Below are 20,323 nucleotides of genomic sequence, written 5' to 3'. Positions count from 1 at the left end.
ACAGATCAATCATTCATCACGTAGAAGCCCACCGGTTTTGACCGGTGCACCCAGAACAGTCTATATCACCCCCGTTTTATCCAGTCTTCATTGGCTTCCAGTTAAATTCCGCATTGAGTTTAAAATTTTAGTCCTGACATTCCGTGCGTTGTATGGTGGGGCCTCTCAGTACATCACTGACTTGTTATGCCCCTACTATTCAGGGTGCAGCCTGCGGTCTTCAGGCCAGGGTCTTCTAAAGATCCCGAAAACTTGTTTTAAAACCCGTGGAGACCTGGCATTCCAGGCTATAGCTCCCAGACTCTGGAACAATTTGCACCAGTCCCTTCGTGATCTTGACTGTGTTGAAACTTTTAAGAAACATTTGAAAACATCTCTTTTTATTCAAGCTTTTAGTTAATGCACCTTTTAACTATCATTTTTAATCCACTTTGTATCCTTTTTATGATGTTGCCCCTGTTGTTTTAAATGGAATTGTTGTTTTACTTACCTATGTTTTGTACAGCGCTTTGTGATTTTATCTGTGAAAAGCGCTTTAAAATTTACTTACTTACTTACTTACACCGTCCAGGCCAGCCGTGGCCATCTCACTGCCCCATAGACCCCCAGAGAAGCTGTGCTTCCCTTGGCAGAAATGGGTAGCGTAGCCAAAAATTACACTCATGTCACTGTATCGTTACTTTTAATTAATGACTTTAAAATGATAACAAAATACATAATAAGGAATCAAATGTGTGCTGTTTTGGGGCAGCCAAGCACTGAATAAATAGATTTTAATTTATTTCAATGGCTCACGCTGTTTGGCAAGACAAGTTTTTCCAGGTACGATCCAATTAAACTCGTATCTCGAGGTACCGGCGTACTGCTGTGTTTTATTACATAACCCTAACCCTAACCCTAACCCTAACCCCTAACCCTAACCCTAACCCTAACCCTAACCCTAACCCTAACCCTAACCCCTAACCCCTAACCCTAACCCTAACCCTAACCCTAACCCTAACCCCTAACCCTAACCCTAACCCTAACCCTAACCCTAACCCTAACCCTAATCCTAACCCTAACCCTAACCCTAACCCTAACCCCTAACCCTAACCCTAACCCTAACCCTAACCCTAACCCTAACCCTAACCCTAATCCTAACCCTAACCCTAACCCTAACCCTGGAATAGGCTCCAGTGCGGTAGAAAATGGATGGATGGATGAAGGGGACATTTCGCTCTTCTTAGTCAATGAGCAATCTGCCTTGCTGCTTGATGTGTTGCTTACTGGACGACTTGCATCATTACAGAGATTGATTAATTGATTGAAACTTTTATTAGTAGATTGCACAGTACAGTACATATTTCGTACAAGTGACCACTAAATGGTAACACCCAAATAAGTTTTTCAACTTGTTTAAGTCGGGGTCCACGTAAATCAATTCATGGTAGATCACCATAATTTAGTAATGAGGATATGCAAATCACAGCAATGATGTATGTCGTATTGGGCTAATATTTCAGATTAAGTGCATTATATTACATTTAATTATCAGGTTTCGGGCTAAATCCTAAACCCAGCCACAACATTTTGCATCTGCCACACATTCCCAGGGCCTGAAAATTTTGCACCAGAGTACATGGTGTTAGAGAAACAGTATCGAAATGTATCCATAGGCAGAGGTGGGACCAAGTCATTGTTTTGCAAGTCACAAGTAAGTCTCAAGTCTTTGCCCTCAAGTCCGAGTCAAGTCCCGAGTCAAGACAGGCAAGCCCCGAGTCAAGTCCAAAGTCAAGACTGGAAAGTCTCAAGTCAAGTCCTAAGTCCTGCATTTTGAGTTTCGAGTCCTTTCAAGTCCTTTTAACCACAGACTAATATATTAACACAGATTGTGTATGCTTTTCAAACGCTGTATTTATTTATTAAAACAAGTGCATTTTAAATTGCAGGAAAGAAAATTGTGCTGACATTGCACTTTATAATAGCACTATTAACCAGTCATTTTAAACATTAACTCATTCCTTTACAGAACAAACACATTGAAAAATAAAGTGCAAATGTACTTATTTGTACAAAAGTGTTAACATTGAAAAAACATGACATATACGTGAACATAACAAAAAAGTTGTACTTTTTATATGGCAGGGCCCTATGCTGCATTGCATTTGCAAAAGACCAAATTAGCCAAGAGTCTGTCAGTCATTTGTGCACGATGGGGGTGTAGTATGATGCCACCATGGCTGAAAACTCGCTCCACTGGAGCACTGGAGGCAGGCACTGCCAAGACTCTCATGGCCACTCGGAACAGTGAAGGAAGAGTCTTCATGTTCATTGCCCAGAACAAAAGGGGGAGATAGTTTTTTTGGGTTGGTGCACTACTTGTAAGTGTATCTTGTGTTTTTTATGTTGATTTAATTAAAAAAAGAAAAAATATATATATATATTTCTTGTGCGGCCCGATACCAATCGATCCATGGACCAGTACCGGGCCGCGGCCCGGTGGTTGGGGACCACTGAGGTAAACAACCAACAGTATGTCAGAAAGCTAGCTAAAACGGTACACATATTCATAATATAGTATACATTTTAACTGACCTTTATTTTACTATTTTTGTCTTTTTTTAGGTGGCTAAAATACGCGGTGCTGCTGACCGCCGTCTAACGTTACGTGTGATATATTGACTAACGTAACCCTGCTTAAAAAATCACTGAACAAAAAGTATGAATAAGGTAGTGAACTGCAACAGATTCCCGTGTTTGCAATAACGTTATAATGTTAGCAGTGAGTTTACAGCCTCACTGATTTAACTACACAGCAAATAAAAGTCACGTTACTTAGCCAATAAACGTTATCTTACATTCAAAACTTACCGTTCTTTGTGCAACTTCAAATGCCGGACGAAGTTGGAAGTTGTTGCCTCTCCATCAGTCATTTTCGAACCGCATGTGTTGCATACTGCAAACCGTTTTGTGTTGACCACCTCGTAATTTTTATACCCAAACGAAAATATTTTAGGTATCATTTTTTGTTCACTGGCGTGTGGTTTGGACATGTCTTCTTCGTTGGTTGTTCTGCAATTTGATTGGATGAATGCTGTGTGATGAAAACAAAGTAGATCTAATTTGATTGGCTGTTGTACTGAGAGCACACCAGCTGACACACGCAACGCTGATAGACAAGTACACAATGAAAAATACGGAGCGCTCCCGAATAACTTTTTCATCTTTGGGTTTTGGGGAAAGTAGCAAGTCATGTCAAGTCATGTCAATTCAAAAGGCTCAAGTCCAAGTGAAGTCACAAGTCATTGATGTTAAAGTCTAAGTCGAGTTGCAAGTCTTTTTACATTTTGTCAAGTCGAGTCTAAAGTCATCAAATTCATGACTCGAGTCTGACTCGAGTCCAAGTCATGTGACTCGAGTCCACACCTCTGTCCATAGGTCTTGCATACTTACGTACAGTGCATCCAGAAAGTATTCACGGCGCTTCACTTTTTCCACATTTTGTTGTGTTTCAGCCTCATTCCAAAATTGAATAATACATTTTTGTCAGGCCAATACCATCCCTACAGTGAAGCATGCTGGTGGCAGCATCATGCTGTGGGGATGTTTTTCAGCAACAAGAACTGGGAGACTAGTCAGGAGAGAGGGGAAGATACATTCAGCAATGTACAGAGACATCCTGGATGAAAACCAATGCTTTCCATCCTACCTAAAGGAGCTTGAGAAGTGATGCAAAGAGGAATAGGCGAAGAGAATGGGAAAAACTGCCCAAAAATAGGTGTGCCAAGTCTGTGGCATCACATTCAAAAATACCTGAGGCTGTAATTGCATGTAACACAACAAAGTGTGGAAAATGTGAAGCTCTGTGAATACTTTCTGGATGCTCTGTAAAAAGAAAAATGGACAAAAAATGATTATTTTAAATCTTAAACATTAGGTGCACGGCCGCCCAATCTAATGAGGTCCAATACAGTCATAGCAAAGACAACAATATTCCTTAAAACGTATCAACATTGCATGGTTTACAACCACACTATATATTACACATATGTCTCTGGATGATTTTTTTATTTTTTTTAAATTTTATTTATTTATTTATTTCAGGCAATGACATACAAAAGTACACAGTTGACAACACATAATAATATAAATTAATATAGTGCAAAAGGTAATGTATAGTATGTAATGCATGATTGTCCAGTTTTGCCTGAAAGGGAGTGGGAAGAAGATAATTTATTTAATCCCATCCCCAGTTCTCCATTCAGTGATTATTCACATGAGTTTCACTCTTACTTTGTTCAAGGATTATAATACAGATGTTGTATCATAGTGGCATTACCACAGGTAACAATAATTATTACACTGTAACAATAATTTGTATCAATAATGTAGGAATAATGAATATACCAACAATGGTAATAGACAACATAGCAATAATGGTAAGGAAACATTGAGCCCATGTTAACACTTTGAGACAGAGTACAACAGCAGGTCAAATTAAAGACCCTCATCTCTATATTTGAACCAGGCCCCATGTGTGTATAATAGTTTAAATCGACTACCGGTAATAGTTTGGCATTGCTTGTGTTGTAAGTCCAGTTTGAGTGGTTTGAGCTCTCGGCAATAAGAAATGTCCAAAGCCTCTCAAGTTATGAGCCTGCACTCGTCTTATAAAAAAACGTTGTAGATTAGGCGGCAATAATTTGTTTATATACAATTATTAATGTATTATATTTAACAAGGTCATCAAATTTGAGGAACTTTGATTGCATAAACAGATTATGAGTATGTTCTAAATAACCAACGTTGTGAATGATCTGCACTGCTCTTTTCTGTAGTATGATCAGAGGATGAATTGTGTTGTGGTAAGTATTCCCCCATACTTCAACACAGTATGTAAGGAATGGGAGTACCAAGGTGCAGTATAGAGTACAGAGTGCATTTTCACTGAGGTATAGTTTTGCTTTGTTTATAATTGAGAGGCTTTTGGAGATTTTAGTTTTAATGTGTCTGACATGAGGTTTCCATGACAGTTTACTATCAATTATTACACCCAAAAATGTATTCTCATTTACGATTTCAATTTGGGTACCATCAATACTTATTTTCTGTACAGACGTTATGTTGCGATTTCCAAACATCACTATTTTAGTTTTATTTATATTCAACTGCCCAACCAGTCTACATGTGTTTTGTGGACTTGGAGAAGGCATTCGACCGTGTCCCTCGGGAAGTCCTGTGGGGAGTGCTCAGAGAGTACGGGGTATCGGACTGTCTGATTGTGGCAGTCCGCTCCCTGTATGATCAGTGCCAGAGCTTGGTCCGCATTGCCGGTAGTAAGTCGGACACGTTTCCAGTGAGGGTTGGACTCCGCCAAGGCTGCCCTTTGTCACCGATTCTGTTCATAACTTTTATGGACAGAATTTCTAGGCGCAGTCAAGGCGTTGAGGGGATCCGGTTTGGTGGCTGCAGGATTAGGTCTCTGCTATTTGCAGATGATGTGGTCCTGATGGCTTCATCTGGCCAGGATCTTCAGCTCTCACTGGATCGGTTCGCAGCTGAGTGTGAAGCGACTGGGATGAGAATCAGCACCTCCAAGTCCGAGTCCATGGTTCTCGCCCGGAAAAGGGTGGAGTGCCATATCCGGGTTGGGGAGGAGATCTTGCCCCAAGTGGAGGAGTTCAAGTACCTCGGAGTCTTGTTCACGAGTGGGGGAAGAGTGGATCGTGAGATCGACAGGCGGATCGGTGCGGCGTCTTCAGTAATGTGGACGCTGTATCGATCCGTTGTGGTGAAGAAGGAGCTGAGCCGGAAGGCAAAGCTCTCAATTTACCGGTCGATCTACGTTCCCATCCTCACCTATGGGCATGAGCTTTGGGTTATGACCGAAAGGACAAGATCACGGGTACAAGCGGCCGAAATGAGTTTCCTCCGCCGGGTGGCGGGGCTCTCCCTTAGAGATAGGGTGAGAAGCTCTGCCATCCGGGGGGAGCTCAAAGTAAAGCCGCTGCTCCTCCACATCGAGAGGAGCCAGATGAGGTGGTTCGGGCATCTGGTCAGGATGCCACCCGAACGCCTCCCTAGGGAGGTGTTTAGGGCACGTCCCACCGGTAGGAGGCCGCGGGGAAGACCCAGGACACGTTGGGAAGACTATGTCTCCCGGCTGGCCTGGGAACGCCTTGGGGTCCCACAGGAAGAGCTGGACGAAGTGGCTGGGGAGAGAGAAGTCTGGGCTTCCCTGCTTAAGCTGCTGCCCCCGCGACCCGACCTCGGATAAGCGGAAGAAGATGGATGGATGGATGGAATTATATTCAAAGATAATTTATTTGTGTCCATCCATTTTTTTTACTATGTTTAGTTCTGTGTTTACTGTTTACTGTAGAATATATTTGTGTCGTCTGCAAATAGTATACATTTCAGTACTTTGGATGTATTAAACATATCATTAATATATACATTAAGCAGTTTTGGCCCCAACACGGACCCTTGGGGGACACCACAAGCAATGCCAAGAGTATCAGATAAAAATTGACCCATTTTAACAAACTGTACCCTGCCTGTTAAATAACTTTTTAACCAGTCACCAGCCAGCCCCCTAATTCCATATCTTCCCATTTTATCTAGTAGAATTGAATGATTAATGGTATCAAAGGCTTTCTTTAGATCAATAAAAATACCAACTGCATATCTTTTACGCTCCAGTGCATTAGTCATTTCTTCAATGGCTTCAGTTATCACATGATGCTCGCATGGGTTGGGTGGCGTGTGTTGGGGTGGGCTGTCACAGGAACTTGAGTAAAGAGAGAGAGGCAGACTGAGAGGCTCTATCGATCAGCCCATCCTAGTCTCAGGAGAACAGACTACAGCTTCAGAGGAGACTCCACGGTGAGTTTTGCTGTTTCCTTTCTTATTGTTAGAAACATGGTGGGGGAAAAAACAGTATGACTAAGAAATGTTTCTTGCTGCAGCCATTGCCATGGATCTACAGTGGATGGTTCTGAGTTTGGCCGCGTGTGCATCAGCTGCGCCTGAGCAGTACAGCAGAGCAGTGGTGAGTGTCGATGAAAGTACATTAATGTGACTGTGATGTTAAGTGCATTCACCTGCCCGAACTGCCTCGCTTTGTTTCGAATGACACCATATTTTATTTGACAGCTGGTTACAATATTTGATCCTGAATCTAAAAATCTAAATAGCCAAAATCAAATTTCATCCTAACTGATTTTTATTTTATTTTTTGATCCATTTTCATAAGTGATTAACCTGTTTGAGGAGCTGGAGCACCTTTTAATTGTATTGTTTTTTTATATGATTGTTGTTTTGTATACCACTTAATTCAAAATAATTATTTAAGTGATATATAAGGGACATTTTATCGTTTCAAAAAAAGGTTGAGCTAGAGTTTATCCCGTTTCTGTCTAAAACCATTTAGATGTTTTTATATTTAACTTTATTTATTTCATGCGCTATTTGAATTAAAAAAACCAAAAACGTTCCATTTAATTAATTATTTTGGTTTCCATTTACTCTGGTTTTATTTTGTCATCTGAATTAACCGAACAAAGTGTGTTCTTATTTTTTTTAACCTTTTATTATTATAAGAATTTATTCAACAGTTTTATTTGTCGTTCGAATTAACGAAAAGTGTTCTGATTTTTCTAATGTATTGTACATTGTTTTAGTCATTTATTTATTAACTTAAAACCTTTTTTTTTTTTGGTCAACAACGTGTTTGTGGTTTGTCACCTACTGTTTGCTTGTGGTGGAACGGTATAGGGAAGGGCTTGTTGCAAAATGACTTCTAAGGTAATTACGTCTTTCCTGTTTCACCATAGACTCATGACCACATCAGTGTGTTCTTATTTTTCCTGCCACCCACACCCTCTTTTCGGTTATGCCAGGGGTTTTGACTTGGGGGGCCACATTGAGCTAAAAAAATGTGGTCATATATATATATCAAATGCAGAGAATAATTTCGCCACACCTCGTGTGTGTGTGACAATTATTGGTACTTTAACTTTATACATATACATATATATATATATATATATATATATATATATACAGGTAAAAGCCAGTAAATTAGAATATTTTGAAAAACTTGATTTATTTCAGTAATTGCATTCAAAAGGTGTAACTTGTACATTATATTTATTCATTGCACACAGACTGATGCATTCAAATGTTTATTTCATTTAATTTTGATGATTTGAAGTGGCAACAAATGAAAATCCAAAATTCCGTGTGTCACAAAATTAGAATATTACTTAAGGCTAATACAAAAAAGGGATTTTTAGAAATGTTGGCCAACTGAAAAGTATGAAAATGAAAAATATGAGCATGTACAATACTCAATACTTGGTTGGAGCTCCTTTTGCCTCAATTACTGCGTTAATGCGGCGTGGCATGGAGTCGATGAGTTTCTGGCACTGCTCAGGTGTTATGAGAGCCCAGGTTGCTCTGATAGTGGCCTTCAACTCTTCTGCGTTTTTGGGTCTGGCATTCTGCATCTTCCTTTTCACAATACCCCACAGATTTTCTATGGGGCTAAGGTCAGGGGAGTTGGCGGGCCAATTTAGAACAGAAATACCATGGTCCGTAAACCAGGCACGGGTAGATTTTGCGCTGTGTGCAGGCGCCAAGTCCTGTTGGAACTTGAAATCTCCACCTCCATAGAGCAGGTCAGCAGCAGGAAGCATGAAGTGCTCTAAAACTTGCTGGTAGACGGCTGCGTTGACCCTAGATCTCAGGAAACAGAGTGGACCGACACCAGCAGATGACATGGCACCCCAAACCATCACCCAACCATGCAAATGTTGCATTTCCTTTGGAAATCGAGGTCCCAGAGTCTGGAGGAAGACAGGAGAGGCACAGGATCCACGTTGCCTGAAGTCTAGTGTAAAGTTTCCACCATCAGTGATGGTTTGGGGTGCCATGTCATCTGCTGGTGTCGGTCCACTCTGTTTCCTGAGATCCAGGGTCAACGCAGCCGTCTACCAGCAAGTTTTAGAGCACTTTATGCTTCCTGCTGCTGACCTGCTCTATGGAGATGGAGATTTCAAGTTCCAACAGGACTTGGCGCCTGCACACAGCGCAAAATCTACCCGTGCCTGGTTTACGGACCATGATATTTCTGTTCTAAATTGGCCCGCCAACTCCCCTGACCTTAGCCCCATAGAAAATCTGTGGGGTATTGTGAAAAGGAAGATGCAGAATGCCAGACCCAAAAACGCAGAAGAGTTGAAGGCCACTATCAGAGCAACCTGGGCTCTCATAACACCTGAGCAGTGCCAGAAACTCATCGACTCCATGCCACGCCGCATTAACGCAGTAATTGAGGCAAAAGGAGCTCCAACCAAGTATTGAGTATTGTACATGCTCATATTTTTCATTTTCATACTTGTCAGTTGGCCAACATTTCTAAAAATCCCTTTTTTGTATTAGCCTTAAGTAATATTCTAATTTTGTGACACACGGAATTTTGGATTTTCATTTGTTGCCACTTCAAATCATCAAAATTAAATGAAATAAACATTTGAATGCATCAGTCTGTGTGCAATGAATAAATATAATGTACAAGTTACACCTTTTGAATGCAATTACTGAAATAAATCAAGTTTTTCAAAATATTCTAATTTACTGGCTTTTACCTGTATATATATATATATATATATATATATATACATATACATCAGTAGAGGAAAATGATCAAACTGCATAAATGACATACTGTAATTTGATTTTGATATAATTTTTTTTATTTTGATGGATTGAAAATTAACACCAATGAGTTGACTGATGAACATTATCACATAATTTATTCAGAAAATATAAATAACAACAAATAAAGATAGAATAGTATTAACCGCAACATGGAAGTGTAAAAAAAACCCCAACAACATTAGGATTTGTACCTTTTCAGAATGTACTTCTATTTTTAAACAAAGAAAACCATCTGAAGTTGTCTTTATTTTTAAGTTGTCGTGTCGTGATTTTACAAGTTCAGCCCACTTGGGAGTATATTTTTCTCCATGTGGCCCCGATCTAAAATGAGTTTGACACCACTGGTCTATACCTATGTATCTGTACATATTATATTAATATAATGGATGTATAATTAATATAATTAGAAAATAAAATGATGTGAAAGTAACCGTTTTCTAATCAATCAGAAATATCAAGCAGCTAAATGCACCAAACATGGAGAAGTGTGACTGTGAAGAGTGTCTTGCCTTTTTTCCATCATGCTTTGAAATTCATTTAAATGGGTGTCATTAAAAAAATGTTTATGGTGCATGGACATTTTTTTAAATAATTTCCACAAAGTTTAGTGAGCGGGTTGTGTTATGTGTGACCATGTCTGTTGTCATTTTGTGTTGGTTGGATTTTCCTGTTTCTATCATGCCTAAGGAAGGGTCCTATAAGTGATCACCTATGTTCAAAGCATAATTCAAGGTCATTGACCTGAATTACTCTTGTTATCCACCCGATAGCGACATAATGGCAATTTCAAAATTCTCAGACTATGAAAATGAATGCAATCTCCCTGTGGGTAAGATTCCTTACCTCATTATGTCATAAACTTATTATGTCTTGTGGGCCAAATTGAAGACATCGACAGGCCGCACTTGGCCCAGGGGCCGGAGTTTGGACACCCATGGGTTATGCCATTTAGCAAGTCTCTCAACAACAGGGACACAATCGTGCAATAACAATAACGACCAAAGGCAGACAATGCTCAAATCAAACATCTCTAAACATTTGAGAGACTGATGGATGTGAAAGGAAGTGAAGTAACTCACTAGAAACTATACTTTAACTTCTGCTGTGGTTATCATGTTTGGAGGAAACCAAAATTAACACACTTCCTATTGTCTCCGCTTTGCATCCTGCAGGATTGGTTGAGCAGGTATGGCTACCTTCCTCCTCCCGACCCGCGGACTAGTAAGCTGCAGACCAAGGAGGGCATCGAGAAGGCCATTCGCATCATGCAGAGATTTGGTGGCGTGAGGGAAACCGGCGTGCTCGGTAAAGACTCCTCATATGAGGCCTCTAACTTCCTGTTTTATGCGGTTTCACTTCAACCAACACAACTCTTAAATGGGACAAAACATGCACACTTCCCTGTTTGCAGGGGCCCCTAATATTGATAACTGTGATTCATGGAAGTCAGAGAGAAACGAAAACAACAACATTTAGGTTTAGACGTCATCAGCTGCTGTCAAATAAAAATGTATATGTATTTCTTTAAAAAAACAAAACAATGGGGGTTAGACTAATAGGAGCATTAACTTAAAATTAAAGCCACTAATATCCACCATAAGTTTTCTAATGCAAAGTGAAATATGACATCGCATGCAATCAAATATAGTTTGTATAATTAAGGTTTTTAATCCATCCTTTCATATTTACTGCCATTTTATATTCATTACTATTTTATATTGCTGTTAATGTAGAGTTTTTACATTTGTGTTAAACCATGTTTTACACTGCAAAAAGTCAGTGTTCAAAAACAAGAAAAAAAGAAAAAAAATGAGGGGTATTTTATTTGAACTAAGCAAAATTATCTGCCAATAGAACAAGAACATTTGGCTGGTCAAGACTTTCCAAAACAAGTAAAATTATCTAACTTCAATAAACCCCAAAATACCCTAAAATAAGTATATTCTCACTAATAACAAGTGCACTTTTCTTGGTTGGAAAAAAAGAGATTTTTTTGCTCAATATGTTGAAAAATATTCTTAAATGAAGTAAATGCTAGTGCCATTATCTTGACATAATGATATGCGCTCGGCATTACATTTCTTCAGACCAGCCAACTTATATCAAAAATTAATTTATTGTTCTTAATGGAAAGGCAACAAGGCAACCGCTTGTTACTCTCGGGGTCTCCTAGCCGCTCAGGCAAATCATATGGTCTAAAAATGCATTTTTCTATCGATAACATGACATCATCGCGCCAAGTGACAGGGTTAGGGTTAGGGTTAGGGTTAGGGTTAACCCTAACCCTAACCCTAACCCTAACCCTAACCCTAACCCTAACCCTAACCCTAACCCACCCCTAACCCTAACCCTAACCCTAACCCCTAACCCTAACCCTAACCCTAACCCTAACCCTAACCCTAACCCTCTTTCAGTCAATTAGTGCGCATATATACAGCTCCGCCCCCGGACACTTTTTTTTTATTGTAATTTTGAAGAATTTATCTGAATGTGCACGATCTATTTCTGTTCAAAATTGTTTGAAATGTCACATGTTAAATGTTTCAATATTAACTGTCAGTTTACTGTACTGTGCCAACTGTACTACTATATGAGTACGTCTTTTCTATTGTTTCATTGAAAATAAAACAGCAAAGTCCATTTGGCTGTCATCTGTTTTAATTATGAGACACAATTGTGTCCAAATCATGATTTTTTTTTTTCATGCTTGAAGTAAGAAATTATTACTTCAAAAAAGTAGTTTTATACTTGTGAGTGTTGATGAGACAGCTTTGCAACACTTGATATTCTAGTTTCAAGCATGTTTTACTCAATATAGGTCATAAAAATCTCAACAACAAGTTGTAATATCTTACCAGAGGTGGGACCAAGTCATTGCTTTGCAAGTCACAAGTAAGTCTCAAGTCTTTGCCCTCAAGTCCGAGTCAAGTCCCGAGTCAAGACAGGCAAGCCCCGAGTCAAGTCTAAAGTCAAGACTGGAAAGTCTGAAGTCAAGTCCTAAGTCCTTCATTTTGAGTTTCGAGTCCTTTCAAGTCCTTTTAACCACAGACTAATATATTAACACAGATTGTGTATGCTTTATTTGTGTACGCTGTATTTATTTATTAAAACAAGTGCATTTTAAATTGCAGGAAAGAAAATTGTGCTGACATTGCACTTTATAATAGCACTATTAACCAGTCATTTTAAACATTAACTCATTCCTTTACAGAACAAACACATTGAAAAATAAAGTGCAAATGTACTTATTTGTACAAAAGTGTTAACATTGAAAAAACATGACATATACGTGAACATAACAAAAAAGTTGTACTTTTTATATGTCAGGGCCCTATGCTGCATTGCATTTGCAAAAGACCAAATTAGCCAAGAGTCTGTCAGTCATTTGTGCACGATGGGGGTGTAGTATGATGCCACCATGGCTGAAAACTCGCTCCACTGGAGCACTGGAGGCAGGCACTGCCAAGACTCTCGTGGCCACTCGGAACAGTGAAGGAAGAGTCTTCATGTTCAATGCCCAGAACAAAAGGGGGGGGGGGGGGGGGGTTTGGGTTGGTGCACTACTTGTAAGTGTATCTTGTGTTTTTTATGTTGATTTAATAAAAAATAAAAAAAATTTAAAAAATTAAAAAAATTAAAATTATTTCTTGTGCGGCCCGATACCAATCGATCCACGGACCAGTACCGGGCCGCAGGCCCGGTGGTTGGGGACCACTGAGGTAAACAACCAACAGTATGTCAGAAAGCTAGCTAAAACGGTACACATATTCATAATATAGTATACATTTTAACTGACCTTTATTTTACTATTTTTGTCTTTTTTTAGGTGGCTAAAATACGCGGTGCTGCTGACCGCCGTCTAACGTTACGTGTGATATATTGACTAACGTAACCCTGCTTAAAAAAATCACTGAACAAAAAGAATGAATAAGGTAGTGAACTGCAACAGATTCCCGTGTTTGCAATAACGTTATAACGTTAGCAGTGAGTTTACAGCCTCACTGATTTAACTACACAGCAAATAAAAGTCACGTTACTTAGCCAATAAACGTTATCTTACATTCAAAACTTACCGTTCTTTGTGCAACTTCAAATGCCGGACGAAGTTGGAAGTACGTTGTTGCCTCTCCATCAGTCATTTTCGAACCGCATGTGTTGCATACTGCAAACCGTTTTGTGTTGACCACCTCGTAATTTCTATACCCAAACGAAATTATTTTAGGTATCATTTTTTGTTCACTGGCGTGTGGTTTGGACATGTCTTCTTCGTTGGTTGTCCTGCAATTTGATTGGATGAATGCTGTGTGATGAAAACAAAGTAGATCTAATTTGATTGGCTGTTGTACTGAGAGCACACCAGCTGACACACGCAACGCTGATAGACAAGTACACAATGAAAAATACGGAGCGCTCCCGAATAACTTTTTCATCTTTGGGTTTTGGGGAAAGTAGCAAGTCATGTCAAGTCATGTCAATTCAAAAGGCTCAAGTCCAAGTGAAGTCACAAGTCATTGATGTTAAAGTCTAAGTCGAGTTGCAAGTCTTTTTACATTTTGTCAAGTCGAGTCTAAAGTCATCAAATTCATGACTCGAGTCTGACTCGAGTCCAAGTCATGTGACTCGAGTCCACACCTCTGTATCTTACTGAGATCATTTAGGACCAAAACACTTAAAACAAGTAAAACACTCTAACATAAAATCTGCTCAGTGAGAAGAATTATCTTATCAGACAGAAAATAAGCAAATATCACCCTTATTTGAGATATTTAATCTTACTTGGATTTCAGTTTTTGCAGTGTAGTTGATTTTTTCCCCCAGACATCATAGTTTCTAAGCAGCATGGTGGAATAGGGGTTAATGCAGGTGCCTCACAATAAGGGTCGGGTTCGGGGTCTTTCTGTGTAGAGTTTGCATGTTCTCACCGCGACTGCGTGGGTTCCCTTCGGGCCCTTCGGCTTCCTCCCACCTCCAAAGACATGCACCTGGGGATAGGTTGATTGTACCTCGCCTTCCGCCCGAGTGAAGCTGGAATAGGCTCGAGCACCCCCACGACCAAGCGCTAGAAAATGTATGTATGGATGGATCATATAGTTTCAATGGCAACAACACATAAACAATGTCAGTGTATCAAATTAATCACATCAAAGAAGTTTGTGCTAAAATTGAGGGAACAAAAGTTTGACTTTGTTGTGAATTCTTTTTTTTTTTTTTTTCCATTTTATTTTTATTGACATCCAGCATCAGACATTCCTATCCATTACATTATATTCACATCAATCATATATATCTATTGTCTGCCCTAAATGTCAAAATATTTTTGTTTATATATCCCACCCATACCACTCACCCCCCCCCCAAAAAAGAAAGAAACAACAACAAAAACAAAGTAATATCTACAAATACATCAATTAAATAAACAAAGAAAGAAAGAAAAAAGAAAAGAAAAGAAATATAAATAATAATACATTAATAACAATAGTAATCAGAAATAAAATAAAATATAAACAGATACCCAGATGTTGTGTATTCTTAATCCTGTGTAATGTTAAATGCGCCATAAAAGGACTACAGATGCAAATTAGCATGGTGCTAAATCTGGTGCAGCCATCTTCTTAATGTAACTGCACATTGTCCTTCAAATAAACAAAACACAAATTTAATGATAAAAAGTAATATGTCAGGTGGTCTATTTTGGCACAGTTTAATTTTTGTAAACGTTTACATTTGTTTGTATTCACTTGTTTATTTTTTATTGAGAGAAAAGTGGGTAAAAATAATTACTAAATCTTTAGATTTAATACTCATGGACGCTGATTAGTACATCGCAACATATTTCGAGGACAGACTGTACTTAGAGTATTTATTATTTTTAGGGATGTCCGATAATGGCATTTTGCCGATATCCGATATTCCGATATTGTCCAACTCTTTAATTACCGAAACCAATATCAACCGATACCAATATCAACCGATATATACAGTCGTGGAATTAACACATTATTATGCCTAATTTGGACAACCAGGTATGGTGAAGATGAGGTACTTTAAAAAAATAAAAATAAAATAAAATAAGATAAATAAATTAAAAACATTTTCTTGAATAAAAAAGAAAGTAAAACAATATAAAAACAGTTACATAGAAACTAGTAATTAATGAAAATGAGTAAAATTAACTGTTAAAGGTTAGTACTATTAGTGGACCAGCAGCACGCACAATCATGTGTGCTTACGGACTGTATCCCTTGCAGACTGTATTGATATACAGGTAAAAGCCAGTAAATTAGAATATTTTGAAAAACTTGATTTATTTCAGTAATTGCATTCAAAAGGTGTAACTTGTACATTATATTTATTCATTGCACACAGACGGATGCATTCAAATGTTTATTTCATTTAATTTTGATGATTTGAAGTGGCAACAAATGAAAATCCAAAATTCCGTGTGTCACAAAATTAGAATATTACTTAAGGCTAATACAAAAAAGGGATTTTTAGAAATGTTGGCCAACTGAAAAGTATGAAAATGAAAAATATGAGCATGTACAATACTCAATACTTGGTTGGAGCTCCTTTTGCCTCAATTACTGCGTTAATGCGGCGTGGCATGGAGTCGATGAGTTTCTGGCACTGCTCAGGTGTTATGAGAGCCCAGGTTGCTCTGATAGTGGCCTTCAACTCTTCTGCGTTTTTGGGTCTGGCATTCTGCATCTTCCTTTTCACAATACCCCACAGATTTTCTATGGGGCTAAGGTCAGGGGAGTTGGCGGGCCAATTTAGAACAGAAATACCATGGTCCGTAAACCAGGCACGGGTAGATTTTGCGCTGTGTGCAGGCGCCAAGTCCTGTTGGAACTTGAAATCTCCATCTCCATAGAGCAGGTCAGCAGCAGGAAGCATGAAGTGCTCTAAAACGTGCTGGTAGACGGCTGCGTTGACCCTGGATCTCAGGAAACAGAGTGGACCGACACCAGCAGATGACATGGCACCCCAAACCATCACCCAACCATGCAAATTTTGCATTTCCTTTGGAAATCGAGGTCCCAGAGTCTGGAGGAAGACAGGAGAGGCACAGGATCCACGTTGCCTGAAGTCTAGTGTAAAGTTTCCACCATCAGTGATGGTTTGGGGTGCCATGTCATCTGCTGGTGTCGGTCCACTCTGTTTCCTGAGATCCAGGGTCAACGCAGCCGTCTACCAGCAAGTTTTAGAGCACTTCATGCTTCCTGCTGCTGACCTGCTCTATGGAGATGGAGGTTTCAAGTTCCAACAGGACTTGGCGCCTGCACACAGCGCAAAATCTACCCGTGCCTGGTTTACGGACCATGGTATTTCTGTTCTAAATTGGCCCGCCAACTCCCCTGACCTTAGCCCCATAGAAAATCTGTGGGGTATTGTGAAAAGGAAGATGCAGAATGCCAGACCCAAAAACGCAGAAGAGTTGAAGGCCACTATCAGAGCAACCTGGGCTCTCATAACACCTGAGCAGTGCCAGAAACTCATCGACTCCATGCCATGCCGCATTAATGCAGTAATTGAGGCAAAAGGAGCTCCAACTAAGTATTGAGTATTGTACATGCTCATATTTTTCATTTTCATACTTTTCAGTTGGCCAACATTCTAAAAATCCCTTTTTTGTATTAGCCTTAAGTAATATTCTAATTTTGTGACACACGGAATTTTGGATTTTCATTTGTTGCCACTTCAAATCATCAAAATTAAATGAAATAAACATTTGAATGCATCAGTCTGTGTGCAATGAATAAATATAATGTACAAGTTACACCTTTTGAATGCAATTACTGAAATAAATCAAGTTTTTCAAAATATTCTAATTTACTGGCTTTTACCTGTATATTGATATATAATGTAGGAACCAGAATATTAATAACAGAAAGAAACAACCCTTTTGTGTGAATGAGTGTGAATGAGTGTAAATGGGGGAGGGAGGTTTTTTGGGTTGGTGCACTAATTGTAAGTGTATCTTGTGTTTGTTATGTAGATTTAATAATTTAAAAAAAACCGATACCGATAATAAAAAAAACGATACCGATAATTTCCGATATTACATTTTAACGCATTTAAATCTCTAAATCTCTAATTCTTTTCATTTATTCCCTTGCAGATGGCGAAACTCTGCGGCTCATGTCCACACCGCGATGCTCTCTACCTGATATAGTCGGAAGCGAGGACATGTTGAAGAAAAGGAGGAGGAGGAGGAGAAGATATGCGCTGTCAGGATATAAGTGGCACAAGAGTGACCTCACATGGAGGTGTGTGGATTCATATGCCAAATAGGGGACGACACACACATTAGCAACAATAACAAAGCTGCACTAAGGCACCTAAAGTGTTCTCCCGAGTGCTTAAGCAAAAAAACATGCGCAACCGTGCAGATTCTGACTGAGCATCATTCTCGCCCTTGACTTAAGTCTGTCACTGCGAGCCTTCCGCATGTTCTCCCATCGACTTAAGTCAGTGGTTCTTAACCTGGGTGCGATCGAACCATAGGGGTTCGGTGAGTCGGCCTCAGGGGTTCGGCGGAGGTCAAAACACACCCGACTCATCGTGAAAATACAAACTTCTCCCTATCGGCGTATTATGGATGCGGCAACTGCTGACTGATTTGCAGGTGTGTAATGTGTTGGGAGTTTATGCACTGTGTTGGTTTTGTTGTTCGAACAAGGTGATGTTCATGCACGGTTCATTTTGTGCACCAGTAATAAAACATGGTAACACTTTAGTATGGGGAACATATTCACCATTAATTAGTTGCTTATTAACGTGCAAATTAGTAACATATTGGCTCTTAACTAGTCATTATTAAGTTCTTATTAATGCCTTATTTGGCATGGCCTTATTATAAGCCTAACCCCCTAACCCTGACCCTAACCAAATAACTCTAAATTAAGCCTTTGTTACTTAGAATATGTTCCCCATACCAAAGTGTTACCAAAAACATATAACTTTATCTTGAATTTGAAAAAAAAACAACATTTCATTTTTCACTAAAGAAGGGTTCGGTGAATGCTCATACGAAACTAATGGGGTTCGGTACCTCCAACAAGGTTAAGAACCACTGACTTAAGTACTTCTGTTCTTATGCGCCTCTGAGGCTGCAATAAGTCGGGGGGTGTATATTGTAGCGTCCCAGAAGAATTAGTGCTGCAAGGGGTTCTGGGTATTTGTTCTGTTGTGTTATGGTTGCTGATGTTCTCCCGAAATGTGTTTGTCATTCTCGTTTGGTGTGGGTTCACAGTGTGGCGCATATTTGTAACAGTGTTAAAGTTGTTTATACGGCCACCCTCAGTGTGACCTGTATGGCTGTTGACCAAGTATGCCTTGCAGTCACTTGTGTGTGTGAAAATCCGTAGATATTATGTGATTGAGCCGGCACGCAAAGGCAGTGCCTTTAAGGTTGTGGCACTCTGTACTTCTCCCTACGTCCGTGTACCACTTCGTACAGCGGCGTTTTAAAAAGTCATACATTTTACTTTTTGAAACCGATACCGATCATTTCCGATATTACGTTTTAAAGCATTTATCGGCCGATAATATGATAAATCAGACATCTCTACTTTTTTTCCTTTCTTTTTCAAAGCTGTCCTCTGGTGGGAGCGTTTGCAGGGAGTGGGATGGTGTCCTGTACCCAGCTAGGGGCAGGTTCAGTTCAGTTCAGTTCAGTTTCAGTTTATCTCGAACATGCATACAATACAATGTCATTCAATACATATTTCCAGGTTAGAGGCGGAGTTATGCTCATGAAGCATTTTTCTTCATAACATCGCGTAAACCCGGAACAGCGACCGTTTGAGTACCTTCTCTTGCAAATATTACTGTTTGAGTCTGTTTAACCTCTAAAGGCCTTAGTGGCCACATGCGTGGACAGCACTTTTTAGCTCTTATTTCCAAAATTGTGTACACTACTGAATTGGGGTCTTATGCCGCTTATGTGGACACTTATACTGCTGTCTGGTGGTGTCAGAAGAGTACAACATACAATGGAATTTGGAAAAAAAAAGTGTATCAATAAAAAATAGCATGTCACTACACATGAAGTACACGTTTGTGTACTTATGGACTAAGTACATCATATCAAAAGATGATTTTTAGTTCTTATTCTAATTAGGGTCCAATAAGCCCAAATAGCAAAGAAAAATAAAAAAAAGCATGTAAACAAACAGCTTGGGTCTTAAGAGGTTAATGATGTTCTATTTCACATAATAGGCAACATCAAATAAATAAATCATAAACTATTTGTTTCTGAGGAATGGGGGCCTATCAAGTGCATGCCCCTCATGGTATCTCCCTCCTGACTGTCCCCTCTGCAGCGTCCACAGCTACCCATCGCCCGCCCTCTCCCCCGGCCTGCCTTCCACCTTGGTGGACAACATCCTGACTCACGCCTTCAAAGCCTGGGGTGACGCCGCTCCCTTGACGTTCCGCCGCTTGAGCGACGAAACCGGCGGGGACATCAAAGTGTCGTTCAATCGCTTGCTTCACGAGGACGGGTACCCCTTCGACGGGGAGGGAGGCACCCTGGCCCACGCTTTCTTCCCGGGCTCGGCCGACATTTCCGGTGACACACACTTTGACGACCACGAGAGGTGGAGCTACGGAGGTA

The 20,323-nt window shown here is 39.7% G+C and overlaps 1 protein-coding gene across 1 annotated transcript in view; it reads left to right on the top strand.

Moving 5' to 3' along the window:
• mmp25b (matrix metallopeptidase 25b) overlaps positions 1 to 20,323 on the top strand; it is a 67,324-nt gene that overhangs the window by 31,831 nt on the left and 15,170 nt on the right. The window contains exons 10-13 of the mRNA XM_061967877.1: positions 6,948 to 7,030; positions 10,875 to 11,007; positions 17,825 to 17,972; positions 20,031 to 20,320. Of these exons, the coding sequence (XP_061823861.1) occupies positions 6,948 to 7,030; positions 10,875 to 11,007; positions 17,825 to 17,972; positions 20,031 to 20,320 (654 nt within the window). The remainder of the gene's footprint in view (positions 1 to 6,947; positions 7,031 to 10,874; positions 11,008 to 17,824; positions 17,973 to 20,030; positions 20,321 to 20,323) is intronic.

This window comes from Nerophis lumbriciformis, linkage group LG11, assembly GCF_033978685.3.
Source record: "Nerophis lumbriciformis linkage group LG11, RoL_Nlum_v2.1, whole genome shotgun sequence".
Taxonomy (NCBI): Eukaryota; Metazoa; Chordata; class Actinopteri; order Syngnathiformes; family Syngnathidae; genus Nerophis; species Nerophis lumbriciformis.
Note: the sequence above shows the minus strand (reverse complement) of the source record. Positions and strands in the feature narration are given on the sequence as shown.